At 39.9% G+C, this 21641-nt stretch overlaps 2 protein-coding genes across 13 annotated transcripts in view; both read right to left on the bottom strand.

Annotated features, from left to right (window-relative positions):
• The window catches only part of arhgap12b (Rho GTPase activating protein 12b), a 47138-nt gene extending 45661 nt beyond the window's left edge, over window positions 1–1477 (bottom strand). For 2 of the 9 annotated variants that reach the window (XM_047817075.1, XM_047817076.1), the window contains exon 1: window positions 1231–1466. The gene's annotated coding sequence lies outside the window, so the exon portion shown is untranslated. Of the gene's footprint in view, window positions 1–1230 lie in introns of all 9 variants that reach the window. The other 7 variants (XM_047817077.1, XM_047817073.1, XM_047817074.1 and 4 more) reach the window with 7 other exon arrangements.
• A 1502-nt stretch (window positions 1478–2979) lies between these two features.
• kif5bb (kinesin family member 5B, b) lies at window positions 2980–19881 on the bottom strand. 4 transcript variants are annotated; one of them, XM_027177694.2, is made up of 27 exons: window positions 19726–19881; window positions 19398–19649; window positions 14460–14547; window positions 14245–14318; window positions 14045–14149; window positions 13892–13940; window positions 13593–13648; window positions 13391–13478; window positions 12241–12365; window positions 11948–12052; window positions 11670–11815; window positions 10170–10318; window positions 9874–10064; window positions 9694–9762; window positions 9354–9560; window positions 8875–9018; window positions 8442–8630; window positions 8136–8253; window positions 7992–8047; window positions 6851–6960; window positions 6654–6755; window positions 6468–6528; window positions 6287–6358; window positions 5906–6010; window positions 5502–5718; window positions 4641–4772; window positions 2980–4546 (listed from the first exon to the last, which is right to left on the bottom strand). In XM_027177694.2, exons 2-26 carry the CDS (start codon window positions 19521–19523, stop codon window positions 4645–4647), a joined length of 2880 nt encoding a protein of 959 aa, XP_027033495.1. In that variant the 5' UTR covers window positions 19524–19649; window positions 19726–19881; the 3' UTR covers window positions 2980–4546; window positions 4641–4644. The 4 variants fall into 4 exon arrangements, with proteins under 4 accessions (XP_027033495.1, XP_047673025.1, XP_047673027.1 ...); XM_047817069.1 differs by having other exon boundaries at window positions 19398–19607; window positions 19726–19875; XM_047817071.1 differs by having other exon boundaries at window positions 8442–8627; window positions 19398–19782.
• Between the last annotated feature and the right edge of the window lie 1760 nt (window positions 19882–21641).

The following is a 21641-nucleotide window of genomic DNA, read 5'->3' as shown; positions in this document are numbered from 1 at the left end:
CGTATGGAGTTTCTGTTCATGTGTCAACCAGAAGTGTACAACTTTTGTACCTTTAGTGTGTATCTTTTAACACATACATATCATGTAGGTATTAAACTAATCCGTTGTGTACATTCAAGAATTTCTTAACACACTGTTTCCAGGAAATGAGAGAGACAAATGACTGGTAAAAGTCACTAAGGGCACCACTAAAGGTACTGATTAGTACAAGTTTTCCACCTCAGAGTAAACAAACTCACTAACAAATCCAGAAAGGTTGCATTTCCGTGGATAAAAACAATCCTGCTTTTACAAAGTCCAAGCTGCTTAGCTATTCTACTGCCCGAAGTGACCGGATGAAGTCTCCTATAATTAACCTAATGGCATTTTAAGGCTCACATGTGCTTGAGATCTGTTTTTTACGCATCAGGTCCAGTTAAAGATTCAAAGCAAAATCATCCTGCGCCTCAAATGCTTGTGAAAAAACAGCAATGGTGAAGAATAATTCTATTCCTGGTGTAAAAACGCAGCTCTTTCTGTTTCTGTTCTTACACTGGGGTCTCAGCCTTCACCATGTGTGTGTGTAGTAGCATGGATGTCAATATTAACCCAAAAACTTTGTTCCTGTCGTTTCTGTGTACATATGAATATCGACTCGTCTCCTCAGAGCAGTGTGTGTGCGCGCGTGTGTGTGTGTGCATGTGTGTGTGGAGTCCGATCATCTACAACACTGATAAACAGCTGGTTAAAAGGTTTTCAGAGATTAGACTCAGAGTCTCAGTTATGTGGGTTAGTTAACACACCACAACAACAACAACACAACATCACCAATAACACAACAACACACCACAACAACATAACACAACATCACCAATAACACAACACCAACACCACACAACACGCCACACAACACCACACAACACCAACACCACACAACACAACACGCCACGCCACAAGCCACACAACACCACACCACAGTTATGTATGTTATACACCACTAATTGTCTGTTAACTTCGCACCGTATGCTCTAAGCTGTATGTCTTCACAATAAAACATACATCTTGTAATAAAACCCATGTGATTAAAGCCTGTAATGAGGAGCAGGTTTCACTGCAGCTGGCGGTTACTGCTTAGCCGCAGAGGTGAAGCCGCTAACCATCAAGCTGCAACAATCATACTCAATGTATTTGTCCAAAAAAAACGCATTGAACTCAAATAAAACGGTGTGTATATAAACCCTGTGTACTGACCTTGCCTCGGCGTCCTCGTTGTCTGTCTGATAAAACCCTGAGGTAAACTTTACAAGCCTTTATTCCGCGGTGTAAAACGCACTTGCAACTAAACCGCACCAGCTCCTCCACCACCGCTACCTCAGAATGCGCGCGCTCGTGTCCCTGCGCGGCCCCGCTCCCAATCTGGTGCTCTGGGGAGAATGAATGCGCGCGGCCGTGTCGTCGCGCGTGCTCGTGTTCCTCACCCTATGCCTTACAAATGATCTGTGCTGCATGCACATGTTCTGCCCTGTCATGTACATTCACCCACTCACTCCATGAAAAAGATGTCTACAGTGCAAGTGACAATACAATCATTGTTTAAACAAACAAAATTCAGCAAGCAACTAGAGTGACATGTAGGTTTAACCCAAATCAACCAATTATTACATTTCAAGTAATGGAAAGGTTTTGAAATGTCTTCAAAGTGTATGCAGAGACTAATCCCAGTATCCAAAAAACTAACAATAACATTTCTTACATGTGATTATGAATCAGATGATTCTTAATTTGCTATAAATAAGTCATCATTTGATCTTAAGCATATGTAAACTTTTGCACATTTCTGTCTAAAGTAAGTATCTTTTGGCATGTCCTTATAGTCACAGACAAGTTCAGAACTGGATCATTTCACATTTCTAATGAATGAACCAGAACAAGAGAGCAGTTATGTGATGGTACCATGGATACATGTGAGAGAACTTGGCTCAATACTGCCACCATCTGTTTATTAAAGGCATTGGTTGTCTGCAGTATTAAGGGTGAGACTGTACCATTTATTTAGAAAGAAATACAAAGCTTTAAATTTAACTAACTTCATGGCAACCTTAGAAAAATCAGAAAACAACAATTTTATGCCATTAATTTTATTTCATGTCAAGGGGTGAAAACCTGCCCTACAGTAAGCATTCAGAAGAAATATACAGTTCAGTCCAGTTTATGACTCTGCACAACTCAAGAGAGCTTTAGCGTGTTCACACAAAGATCCCTCTCCATCATCACAGGTACTGTTATCGTTTAAACTAAAATGCAGCTTCATGACAAAATGATCTCTGTAAGCAAAACTGTTCAAAAGTAACAATTACAAAACACAGCAAAGGAAAAAAAATCTAACCATCTAATCAATTTGACATGAAACGCTTTAACTTGGATTACAATAAGTGAGGCGTTCAACTGAGATGGAACATTTAAAGTGCTTTCAAACGTACAGAGGGAAATGGAATAAAACCAGGCCAGTCATGTTTAAGTTATGCTTAATATATCACATCAATATTCTGGAAGAAAAAAAAGTTAATTATGCCTGATCCATATTGCACAAATAAATTCATTTCTATCAGTTATTTAGCCATCACCCTGCTTTGCTATAAGCAACCCAAATTTACAAAGAAGCACTAAGATATAAAGATGTAAGTGAAAATGTCATCAGAAAGAAAAACTGACAGCGGAAGCCGAGAGAGAAAAAAGGGGGGTGAAAAAACAAAAGAAAAAACCAAACAAACTCATATCTATATTAAAACATCAATAAATAAAACATCCACCTGCAAAATACAACAAAAAATGTGGTAAATAACTATTAAATAAACCCTATTGTATGTTCAGCTAGGCCATACAACGCTGCAACGTCATGCTGAGTCTTAGAACTGGACAAGAGAAACGTTATCAAAAGACAATGATCAAACTTAGATTTCTAACTGCAATCACAAAGGCAACAAAACTCAAAAACAGTGGTGAGTATGAAACAGTTAACCGAGTTTGATTTTATTAAATGTGCAAGCCAAACACAATGGCTACATTTAATCACAATAAATACTCATGAGCTAAAGCATGATCCGAGCTTAGAGCCATTTTTGTTGAAAGCATTTAGTCCAAATGCAAAGGCAGAATTCAGAATCACAGTCAGTGACCACCGATGCTCGATGACTGTGATGATCTGCAAAGAATATCGACTGGCCGTGGTCGTCGATAAATAAAGTATTTGCAAAATGGTCATGGTTGAGGATTTTTCAAACATGGCACAGGCTTTTTTTTTTTTTTTTAAAGAGATGAACAAACAGGGAGGAGTTACTTAGAACCGATTCTGCCCGTTTCTGCAGGTGTTGCATCTGTACCAAGATAGAGAACAGCTGCTTTTAAGCGTAGTAAGACCACAAAGCTGACATTCTCTATATTGCTTAATATAGGTGTAATGAACATGATCACTTGCTAAAAGGAGAGATTAAAACAGCCCAACACCACTTCCTTATTGGGGAATTCAATTCAAACCCTTCAGAGGTAAAATCTCTAAATCTATTACAGTTAAAATGCTAGTGCATTTCTTCACATATCCACAATATATTAGATCACAGGCTGAACTAATGAAAGACTATAAGGCAGTACTCCCAACCAATAGAATGAGCTGAGTAGTGATTGTTTTGTTAAGTCATTAATGTTAACTTCATCAATTATAAAAACAGCAATATAGATAACATGACAGATGACCTTCCATTTACAGAGACTGAGCTTTTACACACATTTCATAATGCTGATATCACGATCATCAGTAATGATGCACATTTGCCACTATGTTTTTCTACAGTGCTTTAAAGTAACATGTGGAGTGTCTACAATCAGCAGCTTTGTGTTCTCTTAAAACCTTCATTTTTGTTCCACTTTATTTCTTTTTTTTTAATAACATATTACCATTCTAAGGCCCTAAGTACTTATCCCAGTGCACAAAAACAGGTTCTGTGTTCATGTAGTCTTACTGTAGTGTTTAAAATTATCCATTCAAGTGAATTAGTTTATTGGAAACTGCTCAGTGGAAGCAAGAAAGAACCAAGTTACTCTCTCCAAAACAATTAAAAACAAGTAGCATGATGCATACATGAATAAGCTAGGAGGATGCAGTAGCTGGGTTTCTTTTTACCCTTTTTTTGTTAATTTTCCATTCATTCCTGCCTTTTTTTTTTAATCTTTGTCATTTTTGATGATACATTCCGCTTGGCACAGTGAGGGCTAAAAATCTAATGTAATTAAGAGTGAAGCTACAAGCTACTTACAGAGCAGTGATTGCACTCATGTTTGTCCTATTTCTTTCTTTCTTTTTTTTTTTGGTGTGTGTTTAAACAGGGAAATGGAACCTCTAAACATATGACCAGAGAGGACAACTGTACAGCCAATGTAGGAATATTTCATACATATATATACTTATATTCAAATATATATATAGTTTAAAGTGTTAGGCCTGTTGAACTGTCCAGTGTTGGAAGGCCAGCTCAGTTCTTCTGACTTCATCTAGACTTGCAGACTTCAAATGCTAGAAAAAGAAAAGAAAATGCAGATCAACATGAAACCTATAACCAAGTAGGAATCACAAACCAATAAAAACAAAATCACTTACAAAACCTTACGTTTTTACTGTTTTCCTCCGCCTCCTCCCCGGATGACCACTGGCTGGTTATTGAAAATCGCCGATCCAGAGCGGTTGACGTTGGGGTGTGTGGGAGAAGCCACGGGTGGCTGGCCTGGTCTGATGGGTTTGGCTTAATGGGAAAAAAAACAATATAACGTGTTAGTGAGGTTAGAAAATCAATCCCTATACTCAACAATGCACAAAATAAGCTTAACATAAGAATTAATTCAAAAGGAAAATAAACAGAACTGTTCCAGTGTCACAAATGTAGATCATCTTATAACACAAACAATAAGGATAATGTTTGTGTGGAATAAACTGTAGCAGTGGCAGAAAAACTGTAGCAGTGGCAGAAAAAGTGCAATAACAGCTGCTTTTTCTTATATCTTAATTGAACAGTCCCATCTGATCAGGTAGTTCAATATTTTATTTATTTTTCATCCTGTACACACCATAACGAGAGACATTTCATTTCTTTGACAATAAATACATTTTTTTTTAATCTAAAAACATATTGAATGCCATCTAGTGGTTGGCTGAAGTATATATTTTTTTAGCCCCACAGAAATTGATAGGGAAAGACTGAAATGAACCTTTTAATAAGTTACATGCCCAATAGGATTTTCCCAGTAATTGTTTAATTCATGTTAATGCCTTCTGCCCTTAGGATAAATGATTCCAGAGATTTCTGAATGATTCTGGGGGGAAAACAAGCAAATCTACTTAAGATTAGTGATGGTGCTTGAAGTGTATATGCGTTATGCAGGCAGTTTTCTCACAGCTAATCGAACACTGGCTCCAAGTTCTCCTTAATTTGTTGGAAACATCATAGTTGTAATTAAAGAAGAAGTGTGTGTACCGATCTGTGCCGAGTGTCCTCTGCGAGCCATGTTCTTGGCTCTGACAGCCTCTTTAATGCGGTCCACCTCCTGCTGATAGCGTTTGCGGTCTCGTGCTGCGTTCTCTTTGGCCTCCCTCAGTGCGGACTCCAGAGCCTTCACACGCTCAGCAGTCGCACGCAGACGTTTCTCCAGCTTAGGCAGCTCACAGCGCAGATCTGCATTATCACGCACCAGCTACACGCAGAGTGACAGACAGACAATAATGTAGTTAACTCTTCATACAGTGATTTAAAGTGCAATAAATCTAATTTTTTTTCCCTAGATATCTGAATTGAAACGTTTGGTTAATAATCATGTAGCTTTCTGATGATTTGTTATTGTGCAGCCCTACACTGAAAGAGTTATGTTTGTGCATGTATACCTGCTTATGGACTTTAGTGAGCTGTTCTAGATTGTTCTCTAGGAAGGAAATCTTCTGTTTCTGAGCTGCACTGCCACCAGTGTCATCCGAGTCCATCTCAGCACTCTACAAAAGGGGGAAAATAATCATTAATACATCATAAGCATGTATCCCAAATACATTAATAGGCAAAACAAACATTTCAGAATGGGTAAAGCAGTAAAGCATTCAAGTGTCAGTGTAAACAAGCAAGATCTGAACATTCAAATGTGACCCAACTGTCCTGCTACACCACAGGAAAAAGGTGCACAAAGGCTATATATTTTGCATACTCCTAAACAAACCATATATTTATATTAAAAAAAACACAAAAAAAAGAATGAAATGTGCATTCTTTTTCACCTTCTTGACCCGGGTTGCCAGGTCTTGTACAAACAATTTCCGCAGGTTATGCAGAGTCTGAAGCTCTTTAGCCTGGAGAGAAGGTCAAACAAAATTAGACTGAGCACACAGACACAAACACTCATGCAACCTTCATATAATAACCTGAAACTCCCAAACCAGTGAACAAAAAGTAACTCACAACTGTCTCCTCCAGGCCCTTGAGGTCTTGTCTGGCCTGCTCCCGTCTGTCCTGCATAACCCTGTTCTCACACGGAAGCAATACAAAATTGTACTCAAAAATGAAATAAACAAACACAACTGTCAATCAAATGTTTCCAAATTCAGCTTGTCTCAAAGACAACTAGAGCGTGTGATAAACACATACGTTAGCTCATGCAGCTTGCGGCTCTTCTCCTGATCCATGGATTTGAGCTTCTCGTGTTCCACCCGGAGACGCTCCTGTTCCAGCATGATCTTCTGGTTTATACTGTATACAGAGATAGAATGAAAAGAATTAAAGTAAACATATACCAGAGGTTTGCGATTCATCATCATTCATCTGTAGGGCATTGAGTGTCTTACTCCTGTAGTTCGGTAATGAGTTTCTCCTTAGTCTCGAGTTCATCTCTCAGGCTGCTGAGCTGCTTCTGGTGAGCCTCCCTGTGGTTCTGGATCTGCTGCTCCACCGCAGTCTAAACACACAAACACACAACCCATTGTACCTCCTTATACTATAGATATCCAAAGTCTGTATCGCTTCCATCGAAATAACATCTGGCGTGAACAAGCAACAATAAACAAGATGTTAGATGTTTAGCAGTAACATTTTAGACCCGAGGCGAGATTAAGCAGAATTTGTTAGTTGGCCTGTTGATGCATGTTAAGAAGCACAAAAGGATTAGATAAAGTCAGCTTAGTATACTGTCAGAGACTTGATGTTGTAAGGTCCTGATGGTGGCACAAGGAGGTTCAAAAAGCTTACTACAGCATTTTATGCTGTTTATTACTTTAATCTCTCACCTGTCTGTATATTCAGCTCTATCTGCACTCTTTAGTTTGTGGTTATATAACTTGGTCAGAATTCTAAGTCACTATATTAAATGTTGGCACACTAGAAGCTTGAACGGACAAACGCACATTTATTGTATATGTAAGAATAATTTCCTCAAAGTGTTCCAAGCGATGGTCTGCTTGAAGTTTGCTTTTGGCTTCATATTCTTAATCACATTTACAGAGCTACAGTAACGAAAGCTTTTACAGTTTGTTGTGAATGCACACGCTCCTGACTCAGCCGATCTGGGCTGGAGTTATTTAACAGATATTTAATTTGCTTTCCGAAGGAACGGGTTTTTCTAATTAATCACTGAAATCAATTTTAGGTTTCTTTGCGCATTCTTCCTGGAACGGAGCCCAGCATAGCATCATAAGAAAATATTTACTTAAAATGAAGAGAAAGGACAAATGAATGAAAACAAAACCAGGGAAAATAATTACAAAGTGACACCTGAAGGCAAATAGTCTCTGATCCAAATTAAGTGGCTATAAATTTCATAAAGCACAAGACGATTGGATTTCCATGGTACAACCTCTCTCTCTTCGTGTGAACTTAGGACTATCCGTATCGTGGATGAATACATGGTCTTGTTTTCACATCACGTAGCTTTACATATAAAAGCAGAAATAATTCTCTGCAAGATCACGGATGATAATTTGTAATGCATACCTTGACCTCATTGGCTGATTGGATCTCATTCTCTTTCTCCATAGCATGAACTTTCTCTGTAAAAGATTTACAAGCAACAAGTATTTAGAAAATCAACAATTCAAATACAGACGATTAGAAAGTGAAACGCCGTTGTGTGCATACCCTGTGCACTGATTTTCACAAGTTCCTCATTGAGCGAGTCGACATTTTCCTCTAGCTGCCTCTTTTTCTGTTCCACATTCTGAAGATACTCCGTTAGAGACTTAATTTTAGCCTCATGCTGCAAAGAGAAAATCAAAACATTTTTTTTTTACAGTTAACAGTTTATTTAAGACAGATTTTTATTTAAACACACACACACACACACACACACACACACACGTGGGATTTTCCCAATTATATGGAAACTACAACTAAGCAATGTCTAGGAGGTTCTCACCTCAGACCTACTGCACTCATGTCAGTTACCTGAGAGATACGCAGCTGGCATGCAGCTAGTTCCTTCTCATTCTCGTCCATCTTCTTGTTGCTGTCGGCCTGAGCTGCTTCCAGCTGCTTGCTGCGCTTCACTAAGGTCTTGACCTCTGACTTCATCTTACTGATGTAAAGCCTGGCCACAGTAAAGTCCTCGTCGATCAACCCACTGCCTTCATACTGCTGAGAGTAAAACAGAGCAGGAACGGTATGAGGGGGAAATGTCAAATTGAATAGGAGAAATTTCAAAGAAGCAGCAAACACAAAATGCAGATGTTAGAGAGCAAGTACTGCCACTGGCAAAAAAAAAAAGTTCTTATGTTTAGTTTAGTGAAAATAAAGGAGGATATGAGGTCAGGCAAAACTCTATTCCAGTTATCTCGCCCTTCATTCTGCAGATGTGCTGTACAGCCACTCTGTGTCTTACCTTGATGTCATTGCTGCCTACAGCGATGCCGATCTCTGCCAGGTCTTTAAGCAGTGATGACATCATCTCGGTCACCCTCTTTTTCTGGTGGTTGGTCATCTCCTTTAACTTCTGCAGCTCAGAGTCTAAAGAGGCTAAAACACTCTGGAAAAACAAGCAGACAAAACATTACGTCAATGGCACTAAAGAACTAATTAGTTAAAATTTTCCACAAAAAAAATAAATATATAAAAATATCAAATCACCAAAAGGTTAGCATTTCTGGTAAGAAAGCTGAGAAAAGTGAACTCCATTAACATGATTAATCATTTTTCTCTGTCCCTAAATAAAACTTATCTGCATTTAAAACCCTCCTTAAGGACTCCAAGTACAATACTATCTCTTCCTTTGCAGTTTTAGCCCTCCTCCTCCGTTCAAACTGTAATATGGTGGAGCTTTAACATGGCTATAAATAGAACACTGAATGAATGCCAGCACACCGATTTCTGGTTGAGTTCCTCACTGATGGTCTCAAACTCCTTAGTCTTGTCCTCCACCTCCTGGCTCTTCTGGTCATAGTTGACAGCAAGTTCCTCCAGTGCCTGCAGCACCTCCTTAACCTCCTCCTTAGATGCTTCGTTCTCCATTTGCAGACGCATCAGCTCTGCCTGCAGGTTATCGTGGTCTCTCCGTGAAGAAGCCAGAAGCTGCAGAAAAACTACTCGTTAATGCAGTGCACACATACAGGACTGTACACATGGCTCATTCTACAAGTTGTCTCAGTTTTGCATTAACAAAGCTAACATGCCTTGCAAAGTAAAAACCTGCGGAGACTCTTACCTCCTCCTGGTCCAACATCTGCTGCTTAAGCTTCTCAGCCAGCTGAGACTGTTGATTTATCTCATCATCCTACAACAGGCAGGACAGAAAGAAGAGGAGCAAACAGGTAAAAAAAAAGACAGGAGACGTGACAACACAAACGGTGCAGCTGTTCAAAATAAAGCACTCCGAAGCACTTACCTTATCGTCGAGCTGCTTGTAGAGTTTGGCCAGCTCGGCCTCACACTTTTCTCTCTCTGTGTCTGTCAGACGCACTCCAGGGATGTTAGGAGTGGAAGCAATCTTGTCATTATTTATGGTGTTATCCAGAGCCAATACCTCAGCGTTGGCCTTCTCTTTATCATACTGCTCATCGATCGGCACGGTCTCGCCTAAAAGCAACCGAGTTTTCATTAGAGCCAGACTGAAATAAAGCTCATTTATATTGTGCTCTGAAGAAAAGTTTTATCCTAACAAGGGTGCATGCAGGATTTTACCATTCCTCCAGCGGTTGAGCTCATTTTCCAGCCAGGTAATGGTGTTGCGGAGAGTCTTGTTCCTCTCTTTCTCCCGCTCATATTTTTTCTTCCACTGCTCTGCCGTCAACTCCACATTCACAGTTACTGTGTTCTTAATGGTCTTGGCCCTGAAGACAGCATAAAGACAAAAAACTATGTAGGTCCCCTGAACAGTCAAAGGTGACAATTATCGACATAGAGCAAGGGATGTAAATTTACATGTGGTGCAAAATAATTCAGAACCAGGAAGTGGAACGGCACAACGGAAGTATGAAAAACTGTTGGTTCCAGTTTTCTAAACAGGAACCATAGGGGCTTTTTTTCACCTGGTCACTTCATGCGTTTTCTGTGATCTGATAGCTATCCGATCATAAAAAGCCCAGGTCTAAATGCCCTCCGAAACGGTTTCAAAACAGATAAAAACCCCATCGTTCAAACCACTTCAGGAGGTGGTCTGGGACGCATTTAAGATGAAACTGGACAGGTGTAAATGCATGTGGTTGTTCAAGCCACATGCGTCAGCACTATACTCCTCCCAAACGGAAGTACGTCACTCGCAAGTGATCTTTCACACAGGTGTCTCTTTGGGTCTTAAAATGCACTGCTGCCGAAAGCATAACCGTCGTAACAAGTTATTTTGTCTTCTTTTTGATTGCATTCTGAGAACCGCATACACCAAAGCATGTTCTATTTCAATTACCCCGGAAATGAGGTAAAATATATTTGCATATTGGGCGGGAGTAGAAAGATCGGATTGATATCCGATTCGCCGAGACGCATTTATGTGACCTAATGTAAATGGAACAGATTTACCAAATCAGATAGCTATCGGATCTGAGAAAACACATGAAGTGACCAGGTGTAAAAAGGCCCATTGTGGCTTTTGAAGCAGATCAATTAATTACCCAAAGGCAGCACACCTGAGAGTCACCAAGAGTTTTCACAGACATTCATAGATAACCTTTTTTTTTTTTTTTAAATCAACTCTTTCTGGTCCATTTTGCAAAGTTTTCATTAAGAAGTACACGTCTACTCTCTGTTTATTCTTCAAAACATTTGTCCCTTATGTTTATTATCTATGTACTGGTCAAAAGGTGCTTCTTATTTATAGCCATGAGCTAACTGTTAGCTGTCACCATTTAGTCATGTTAATTACTTATCTAGATGTTTATAATAAAAGGAATTCTTTACAAAATGCAGCTTTATAAAATGTAATAGTTTATCATCACTGTGACAGAGGCTGCTTTAAAACATAAGTAACAGGTGGCTGTGTATGTCTGGGGACCGTTTGCTATTGTTTCAGAAACTGATCTTCGTGATTGTGCGACCGTGTGCTTTCTTCTGTTCACCACTACCATCGTTGTCATGGGAATCGACAACTGACTGAAGGTTTCCCTGTCAAACTTCTGTAACTATTCCCTATTGATATAACAAGGTTAGTGTCAGCTTCCCCACACACAAGCGTGTGAATATTCTCACCTCTGGCCAAACATCAGAGTAGATTTGGTCTCAGCCTCGTTATAAGAGGAAGGAGAGCAGCAGATGACGATGGTAGTCCTGCAGTTGCCACCCAGAGAGTCCTGAAGAATCCTAGTCATCTTGCTGTCTCGATACGGAACATACGTCTGACAGACACATGCGGATGATGTTAGTGAGTTATTAGTGATTACTGAGGACAAGTCCAGGGTACAGTAGATGATATATCTGTTATCCATATCAGTCGGGGATCTATTATACAAAAAATGTACTAAACATACCGATCCTTCAGCCAGTGCAGAAATAACATTTCCCAGTGAAGAGAGGGACTTGTTAATGTTTTTGGCTTCATCCAACACTGCACCTTCAGCTCCTGTTTTACTGACCTACAAACACAGTGTGTGTGTGTGAGAGAGAGAGAGAGAGAGAGAGAGAGAGAGAGAGAGAGAGAGAGAGAGAGAGAGAGAGAGAGAGAGCTAATTAACCATAACAACAACATGGGCAAATGAACACAGGATGGAATGATCCAACAATAATAAAGAAATATCAAAACTGAAATGGTGGCAAGCTTTACCTTCTCACTCCCAGCCAGATCGACCAGATACAGCTTTCCGCTCAGCTTTTGCTCGGTCTGTGTGTTCTCCTGTTTCACATTAATCAGGAAGATACTGTGACTCCTTGAGCTGTGCTCATTCATGTCTGAAAACCACAGAAGGGAGGAGATACAAGCTGTTACTTCCATTTTCTGGATTCTGGTTGTGGCAAGAGTGTATCGTATATTATTATGTTATGATGTAATGAGGAACAGCGCGAGGATTTGTTATGTGTGTGTTTAACCCGACATTAGTCACAGCCAAATCGGTGCGGCTCAAATCTTCCAGATTAGTTTCAGAAATTCAAAAATGGAAGAGGAAAAGCTTACATACACTTCCTATGTGACGAATACTTCACCACTCTGGTCTGTCAGAAAAACAACTCAAGCCTAAGTAGGACGTTTGAGTTCCCGGCAAAGCCAAACAAACAAAAAAGCAGGGGTGTTGACAGCAGTCCCACTTAACACATCCCTTGATACTTGCAACTCTCCAGAACCCACAATAAATTTAGCAAACTTTGGCGCATCCTGTCTGATTTTCAAGACTAACACACAACACATATCAAAGTGTTAAGATTTATAAGATAAGTAATATTTCCTGGGTAATTTCCTCAAAAGTGCAAACTTCATGTACACCAGTTTTTCTGTGAAAGCTTTCCAAAGGCAGTCAGGAAAAAGCCATGTTAAGTCTAAGCATTCTCTCGGTAATAAAACAAACAAACAAAAAAAAAACGTACACTGAGAAGCTAGGTGCTTCTACATGTACTCATACCACAAACCATATAATAGACTCTGTTGGTATATTAACTGCAGACATGCACAATTTTTCTAGTAGTGTGTGGAACTTGTGAAGCTAGTGATTCAAATTCAGTGCTGCTGTTGGGCTTTTTGTACAAGTGTCACTAATCTGTTGCAGAATCCAGCCAATAGTGTTTTGGGGTCATAAACTGATTACTTATATCAGGTTGTCCATCGCCAATAAAATACCTTGTCACTGCCAGCTTAAGGTCTGCGACTGGTATGTGTGGTAAGTTTACCAGAAATATAGTCAGTAGGTGCTGATACAAGATAAAATTAATAAACGTGGAATTCAGAAAATTGGAAGAGAGAAAGAAAACGTGCTTGAGCATACTTGTCACAGCCACGTGTCGATTGGATTTGCCCTCATCAATGGTGTCCATCACCTCATCTGGGCTGCAAACAAAGCGCTCAGTGCAACCCTGCACACGAAAATAAAGAGAGAAACCATGAATGATCCCTATTTATCCTTTTACACCACCAATCACACAAGCTTTCTTTCTTCCTTGATACCACGATTCACACGTCATATTCACCTTGACATACGGGACCCTATTCTTGTCTTCATGCACAGATAGATTAGTCTTGGACACTGCAAGAGAGATCATTTTGAATAAAGTTACAGAGTAAATAAAATATGTACCAGACCTAGTTATCGTTCATAAGATATGACATTTTTGCATATGTGATTTCTTCCTGCGAATGAGCTTTAAACATGAAAAACTCTGATATAAATCACTAGTCTGGTACATGACAAAGCAATCAGTTACTATAAGCACAGGGAATATAATCAGTGAGCTATAATTACAGCAATTAACAAAAGTCTTACACTTACCATCCAGCAAGTCTCTGATTTTGTCCAGGTAGATTTCAAAATAGGAGACCTGGCAATAAACCAATCCTGTTAGCTACAATCACTGATCGGTTACCAAAGTATTATACTTTATACACTGCGCCCCGAAGCTGCGGAACGGGCCGGTTCCTTTACCTTGATATGGAATTCCAGGTTTTCATCCATGGAGTAAATGTAGTTAAATATGTCCTGTACAATACGTGGAATGATCCCCATTCCATCTGGGTCATGCAGATTACCCTGAAGAAAAAAAAAATACAGCATTCATGCATCTTAAGCGTAATTCATTTTTACGCATTCAAGTGAGTTACTGCATTGGCGTTCAGCAGCTCTACCTCCATAGTATGTGTTTTTCCAGATGAGGTCTGTCCATAGGCAAATATTGTACCATTATAGCCCTCAAGCACATCTATAAGTGGGGAGGGGGAAAAAATGCATTTAGCATGTGAAGCTTGCTAATGAAATATAACATTTGACGGTGTGCAAAACTCAAATGTAGTTTAGTAAGCAGTGTGAACAAGCCCATTTCTCTGTCTGGGTCACTCCTCACCTTTAACAATCTTCTGAGCACAGGCGTTGTACACCTGCTCCTGGGTAGTGTTGGATGGGAACACACGGTCGAACATGTACGGCTTTCCCTGAATAACAAAAGAAAAAAGAAGCTAGTGAATAAATCTGTATCTTTCTCCCTGCTTGTGTTCACTGTATTAAATATAAAAAGATCATTTGTGTTAAAAGACGACATATAAAAGCCTCTTTATTCAGCCGCAGTATGTGTAAAAGCAACTGTAGCTGGCTGGCAACAAACTATCTGTAACTTATCAGCTGACTGCAGTCATGAGATACAGCATTCACAGTGAACGGTTAAAAAAGGGTATGACGCTGTTAAAGAAAAGTCAATGTGTAGACCAGCAATAAGGTAAATAAACTAATAAAACTAATAAAAACTAACTGAAACAAACATCATGGGTAGCTATTTGAGAAAACATCTGGATATCTGCACTCAGAAAGATAATACTATGATTAAGAAGTAACCAGATTATAATTATTAGCCTTGGCCAAGGCCCAGGGGTGTCCAAAGTTTTTTCGAAGGAAGTCAGATTAGACCTCGTCACGATACCCGAGGGATACTTCGTTAACTTTGATAGTCATGGATACAGACAAAACACACAACCTTTGCAGATGTAGTCAGAAAACAAAAGGCTCTTACATTTTAGCTGACTTTTAACGCTGTCTGTTGTTACCATCAGGTGAAAAGAAAACCAAGTACAAGTTGGCCATCGGGCCATTTATCATGCAATCAAAGAGAAAAGCCAAGAGCATACTGACATCTGCCTGTGGGCCACATTTGACCCTGAACCCTGACTTTGAAAACCCTTGCCCTAGGCAAACACACCATAATTGCCAAAATGCAAAACTGCACCACTGTTCAGTACCTCAGCTATCTAAATTGTAGTCGCTCTTCATTTCCGGCGATGCCAATTGGTCACACTGCTTACTTTCCCATAGTCAAATTAGCTATATTAATTGAGGCGGTGAAGTGAACAGATATTTCAGAGTTCTGAATTCAGGGCTGTCTGGTTTACTCCATTAATCCTTTTGGTGATAACTGCACAGTGCCAGCTTCCCATGCATGCCAAAGAAATGCCAACCAAGCCAGAGTAATATGCATCTATGATGAGTTAAACACAGCTAAACAAACTCTTTAAACCGCATCAAATGTTTGGTAACAGTTTAATTATGAAACTTAAAAACAAGCAGCTTTTTGTGTCTTTTAAGATTGCAGCTATAGGAAAACGTAATACGCTACAGACCAGCAGCAGCACTTTTCCTTGTAATCAGTCTACTCTGTCTACACCTAAAGCACACTCTCTACCTACTGCAAAGCAAGGAAGAAAAAAGATTCTTGACACCCGTTGCGATTATGTGCAAATGCATGTGTGCGATATGCACAGTCGACAGAAAGTATGTTACTGTGCTGTTCATGAACCGTTCATATACAGAATGGGCTGTGTTTACATTGGCAGAAAACTTCTATTCACTGCTGTATTTGGTGCAAAATAATATACAGCTCTTGTGTATTTGTACAAAATTCTACCAACATTCTGATATGGATTAATGAGTGACCTTTTTTTTTAAACCTTGTGCAAAAGAACACAAGCTGTGCAATTGATGTGTTACTGCAAAGCGATAGAAACATCAGTAATCTTTTTGCTCAGGTGCAAGATCACAGAGAATGTTGGAAAAGGCGTCACCCCATGGGGATATGAGGAGTTCAACTCCTGATGCTGGCAAGGGACAACAAACTGCCCGTGCTCTAAGGGTGGAAGTGCTGGCAATGGCAACCCTGTGCGTCTGATGCCATGTGTGTGGAAGAGGACAGACAGTGCTTTCCCTCTGAGCATGTTACGCCTGCCGTGATGCAGTATGAGCAACGCTGGCTAGCTTCAAATGTCTCTGAGGAAAACGTGTTAGACTTCACCATCCCTGGTTGTTAGGGAGATTCTTTGGTGGGTGGGAAGTAGCCAAGAACAATTTTTTTTAACATTTAAACAAATAAACATAAAAATCAAATGACTAGTGTCTCAACAAAAGCCAGACTACATTAAGTTTTTTTTTTTTATTTTAATTTGAAAAGTAAAATTCCATCATTTTGAATAGTCTAATATTGAATATCTTCAATAATTGTCTTGGTCACATGGCCAAAATATCAAGTTCGAGCTGTCGTCCTACACACATTTCCTGCTAATTCCGACCCCACAATGGAGACTCAGGTCTGACTGTGTGTTAGTACTGCAGGATTGTCGGGCAACCAACAGCAGCTCAGGAACACTGTCTTATAAAGTATTTCTCATACACAGTACACAGATTTAAGCAGAACCAACAAGCAGGGCTGAACTCTGGCCTCCCAAGATTGGAATTCATGACCCATTGTCTACCATTTACCTTGATCATTGAATTTTCTATCCAGTTGGCAAAATTATAACAGGAAGGTTTGCTGTCCTGCATGATCTAATGTGTGTTTCAAAGGATAGCCATGGTGATCGCTGCTACGACCAAAGATAAATGAAAAAATTACATTTGAAAAGCACTTTATTGACCACTTAAAATATATTATTCCAATGGTATACAACATAACGTTTTTTTCCTTTATAAAGTAGAATATGTTCTTTATCATCAGTGATATAGAGCCTTGATCGGTTTTTGCTCAGATCCAACATTATTTCTGCAATGCTACACATTTGACACAGTCAACTAGCATGTGGCACAACTTTTGTCTAAGACCACAGGTTTCGTTTCACTGGTTTACTCTGAAAACCACAAACATGCCACGGCAGCCCATAATCAAAAATGTTAATTGGGTTCACAACTCCAAAACTTGTGTTTTTTTTTAAAACACATTTGATGAATAGGCAAATCAACTTGCAACGGTGATTCTAACATTTATTCTAATGCCATGTTTTATCATTGATGTTGAGTGCATAAGTACTAAATCTCAGCAGGTCACACTGTTTTTCTTATATAAGAATATCTCTAATCCCTTTTCTCTATGTGTAGATATTAGTTCATTGATGCATCTTTAAATTGAACACATACAGTACTCTGGCCTAATAACGGCTCATCTCAGTACAGTACATGCAGCACTGGAGGGCATAACCGAAACGACTGCTGACGAAACGGGAAGTCCTAACATTAATATGAGGAAAACAGACACCGTGTTCCAGATTAAGAGATGAAAGATTACAGATTATAATTCAGACTCATTCAGAAAATGCTAGAATTTGTTTTAAAGCAGAGTTTTAGGTAGATGCACAGTGGGAAGCCTTCGTAAAGTCATGTGCTACAGATATAACAACAAAAAACCTCTCATTTGCATTTAAGTGCTAAAGCTAGAAAACCCTTAGGACAAAGTGAAAGAGAAATTCTACTACTTAATAAAAAAAATTAAATAAATAAATAAAACAAATTGATTCAGCACACAAGGGATCCACAGTTTCAATTCCTGCATCATCTAAAATGATCAGATTGTGTATTAAGAGATTTCAATAAAGAAACCATTCAAATCTTTTCTTAACGTGCTACGAATAATCTTGTCCATCTCCCTTCTGCTTTTTAAAGCACTCCATAAAACTCTGAGCTAATGGATGACTTCAGTTTTTAACATGAAGAAGCCGTTGTCATTCTGACATGCTTGTTTTCTTCAGCTTTTTTTAGTCAAGCTTTGTTCACTCTTTAACACACACATCTGTCTACATCCTGCCTTCTTTAAATCAGATCATGGGACCGAGGAAGGTCCTGAAAAAACTCTGAATTCATCTTTTTCAAGCTCTCTTACTACAGAACCCACCTTTCTTTTATAATCTCTTGACACTCTTTTAGTTTGTGGATAAACTGTAACACACAGGTACATTTTAACAGAAGAAATTATAGGACGGTGTAAACTTTTGCACTACACTGTGCAAACACAACACGTTTGTCTGAGTCGTGACCAAACTTGTTCACCGCTTAACTGTCAAAAGCATCGATTATCTTTCAGTTAAAACGCCTTGACGTTCTGGCACAAGAACGACCAGAAAACCATATTTAATCGAAAACGATGTGTCAGATTGGACTTTTCTTTGTCCAACTTGCCATGAGAGATTAAAGCAGGCCGAGTTCTCTATGATGGACAAGCTGCAGCTGTGATGCTGTGCCAACTGTTTGTCTCTAAAAAATGAAATAACATTAATCAAGATGCCTGAAAAAAACAAACACATTCTGTGACTCGTATTTATTTGTTTGCGTCGTGAAGCCTCGATATTTCACCTCTGAAGACGTGTTAATGCTGGCAACGTTACCAAGAATGCACCAAGAGCGAACGAATGAATAAAGAAGGCCGACAAAGTTGCGGATATGTGGGTGGCTAACTGGCTAACTAGCTAACCGGCTAACTAGCTAACCGGCTAACTATCTCCGACTCACCTGAAATAAGCAAAATAAACATTAAGCTCGTTTATAGCGAGTTTAACGAGGCGTATTAACACTAATCTTTAACTCAACGACACAACGAAGGTTAGCTAGCTCGTCTTGACTCGTCTTTCGTCGCAGTATCTGAAAGGGAGGGCCAAAGGATGATGCTATACACATCAGAACAAGCTAGCTAGTGTAGCCCAGATTAGCCTGCTACACGGTCCAAAGTTAGCAAGCTGTAAAGTCATTCATGAGACAGAACAATAATCGCAAACGTAGCTAGCAACTGAGCTCTCAGTAATCTGTGTAACCGAACCTCAAGGTTACAATACAGACAGGTTCGGTTCGATGGCTGTCTGTCGGACAGGATACAACCTTGATCACTGAGGTTACGTTTAAACTTGATGGTTAAAGAAGGTTTAGGACTTTAGCTGGCCTACAATGGGCGAGCTTCCGTTTAGCTACGAAGCTAAAGCTACAGACAAGGGTACAGACGAACTATAGCTGTAAACGCATCCTGACGTTTCCGCTGACTTACCCCGATCACTACATTGTCTTCTGCTTGGAATTTAGGGATGTATTTGTCCCCTCTTTCCACCTCGGAGTTGTTTAGTGGCCTGAAGCGGCACATCACTTTGATGGTGCACTCCGCCGGGTCCGCCATCTTTCCCCCAGAGCTGATGGGGTGTCACAACACTGCAGCCGAGACCGAACACTGCTCCAGGAGGAAGCCGCGCCCCGCCACGCTCTGTGCAATGTCACGATATATACCTCGGTTACTCGACGCTTCCTGAAATGTATACAAATATATATTTTTTTCGGTCTCACTGATCCCCAAATCCCGACGCCATCCCGGGGTGTGTTACCTGAGACCGCACGCACAGATCAGACCCTCGCGCTCCAGCACTCGGCGGCGCGCGGATGCTCGGTGACGTCACCGCTGTGTCCCGAAGGGGCAGTCGCGTCTCATAACAACAATCACGAAAGCAAATATCACACATCCGTTATAGCTACTGTTATCTTACTGTCAGCTCGTATGTTTAAATAAATAAATAAAACATTGGGAAATCCCGGCTGCCACGTCGAAAGTTGATGTTTTGATTTCGGCTGGTTATAAATCGAGAGGCTAGTTAGCTAACAGCTAACCGCTAACTAGCCATTACCTCATTCAGCCATCATCAGTGTGGAATTAGGCCCGGACACACTGGGGCCATGGATGGGCTGAAAACATGGACACATGTGTCACTGAGAGACACAAACACCCACAGTAACAGAAGTGCATTTGCTTTATTTTATGAATGTGATGTGATTACTCAAATAATAGGCACCTTAGGCAACTGAAGGCAAATCTTCAGTAAGTTAAATCACTCATTGTGATAGCAAGTCATGGCCTAATGGTTAGAGAGTCTGACTCGTAATCCTAAGGTTGTGGGTTCGAGTCTCGGGCTGGCCACGACTGAGGTGCCCTTGAGCAAGGCACCGAACCCCCAACTGCTCCCCGGGCGCTGCAGCATAAATGGCTGCCCACTGCTCCGGGTGTGTGTTCTGTGTGTGTGTGTGTGTGTACTTTGTATGGGTCAAATGCAGAGAACGAATTCTGAGTATGTTTCACCATGCTTAGCTGTATGTCACTTCACTTTCATTAGTCAAGAAGCTTTTGTTTTCATTTATTTGTCATTTCAACCATATATAGCTGTTGCAGTACATAGTGAAATGAGACAACGTTTCTCCAGGATCGTGGTGATACATAAAACAAATACAGAGCTATAAGGACTTAATTAAATTAGTCCTAGATACATAAAGTGCATCTGTGTGACCTGGTGCAAACAGTGCAGGACAAAAGACAAGAAGACAGACAGGACAGTGCAGGACAACAAGACAGTGCAGGACAAAAGACATCAAGGCAGACAAGACAGTGCAGGACAAAAGACAAGAAGTAAATCAGTATTTGTCTTATGAGCTGGAGAGCCATATTGAGTTGCTAAAAGTGCCTAAAATATATAGAAACCATCTCTTTAATGTCAACACCGTAATGGACACACCTTTAATGGAACACCAGTCCATTCCAAGACACCATGCACATACACAATCACACACTCACACCTACAAGTGATTTAGAATAACTAATCTTATGCTTTGGGAATGTTGGAGGAAACTGGAGAACTCACAGTAAAGACCATTCAGTGAAAGTTTGCACAGACAAGGAACCTGAGCTCAGGATTATAGACACTGAGACTGTAAAGCAGCAGTGCCACCTGGACCACCATCATAATATCAAACCATCACATTTATCTAATGAGGTCTATATCATTCAATATTTTTTTACCTGCTTAAACTCTAATGAAATTAATTCAATAGGTTCAAGCCCGAATCTAATTGACCAAATTAGTTACGGCCTACAGTCATTTGCAGCTGCAACAGTGGCAGACCTGGTTTTCTATGGAAGACGCCTATATTTGTTTTGACCCTAAGTCTAGAAACTAGGCAAACAACTCTGTATAAATATGATGAAACCAAAATCCTGTTCTGTTATTCATGACTGAGATCAGCACTTTGTGCCGTTTGTCAGGAGAGTATTTTACTGTCAAGACCTGTAGAGCTAGTACATGAAATCTATTGTCATGGACTAAATACTCTACAAACACAAAGGATTTTGGAGGAGCTCCTTTTAAAGGGAGGACATCTTTTCTCTGAACATTTTCTCTAGGGCCTGAAATTCCAGATCTGTGCAATATTACAGGTTTCTTACAAAAAATACACAAAATCAGCTCCCTTGGTTCTT

This window comes from Tachysurus fulvidraco, chromosome 8, assembly GCF_022655615.1.
Source record: "Tachysurus fulvidraco isolate hzauxx_2018 chromosome 8, HZAU_PFXX_2.0, whole genome shotgun sequence".
NCBI lineage: Eukaryota > Metazoa > Chordata > Actinopteri > Siluriformes > Bagridae > Tachysurus > Tachysurus fulvidraco.
Note: the sequence above shows the minus strand (reverse complement) of the source record. Positions and strands in the feature narration are given on the sequence as shown.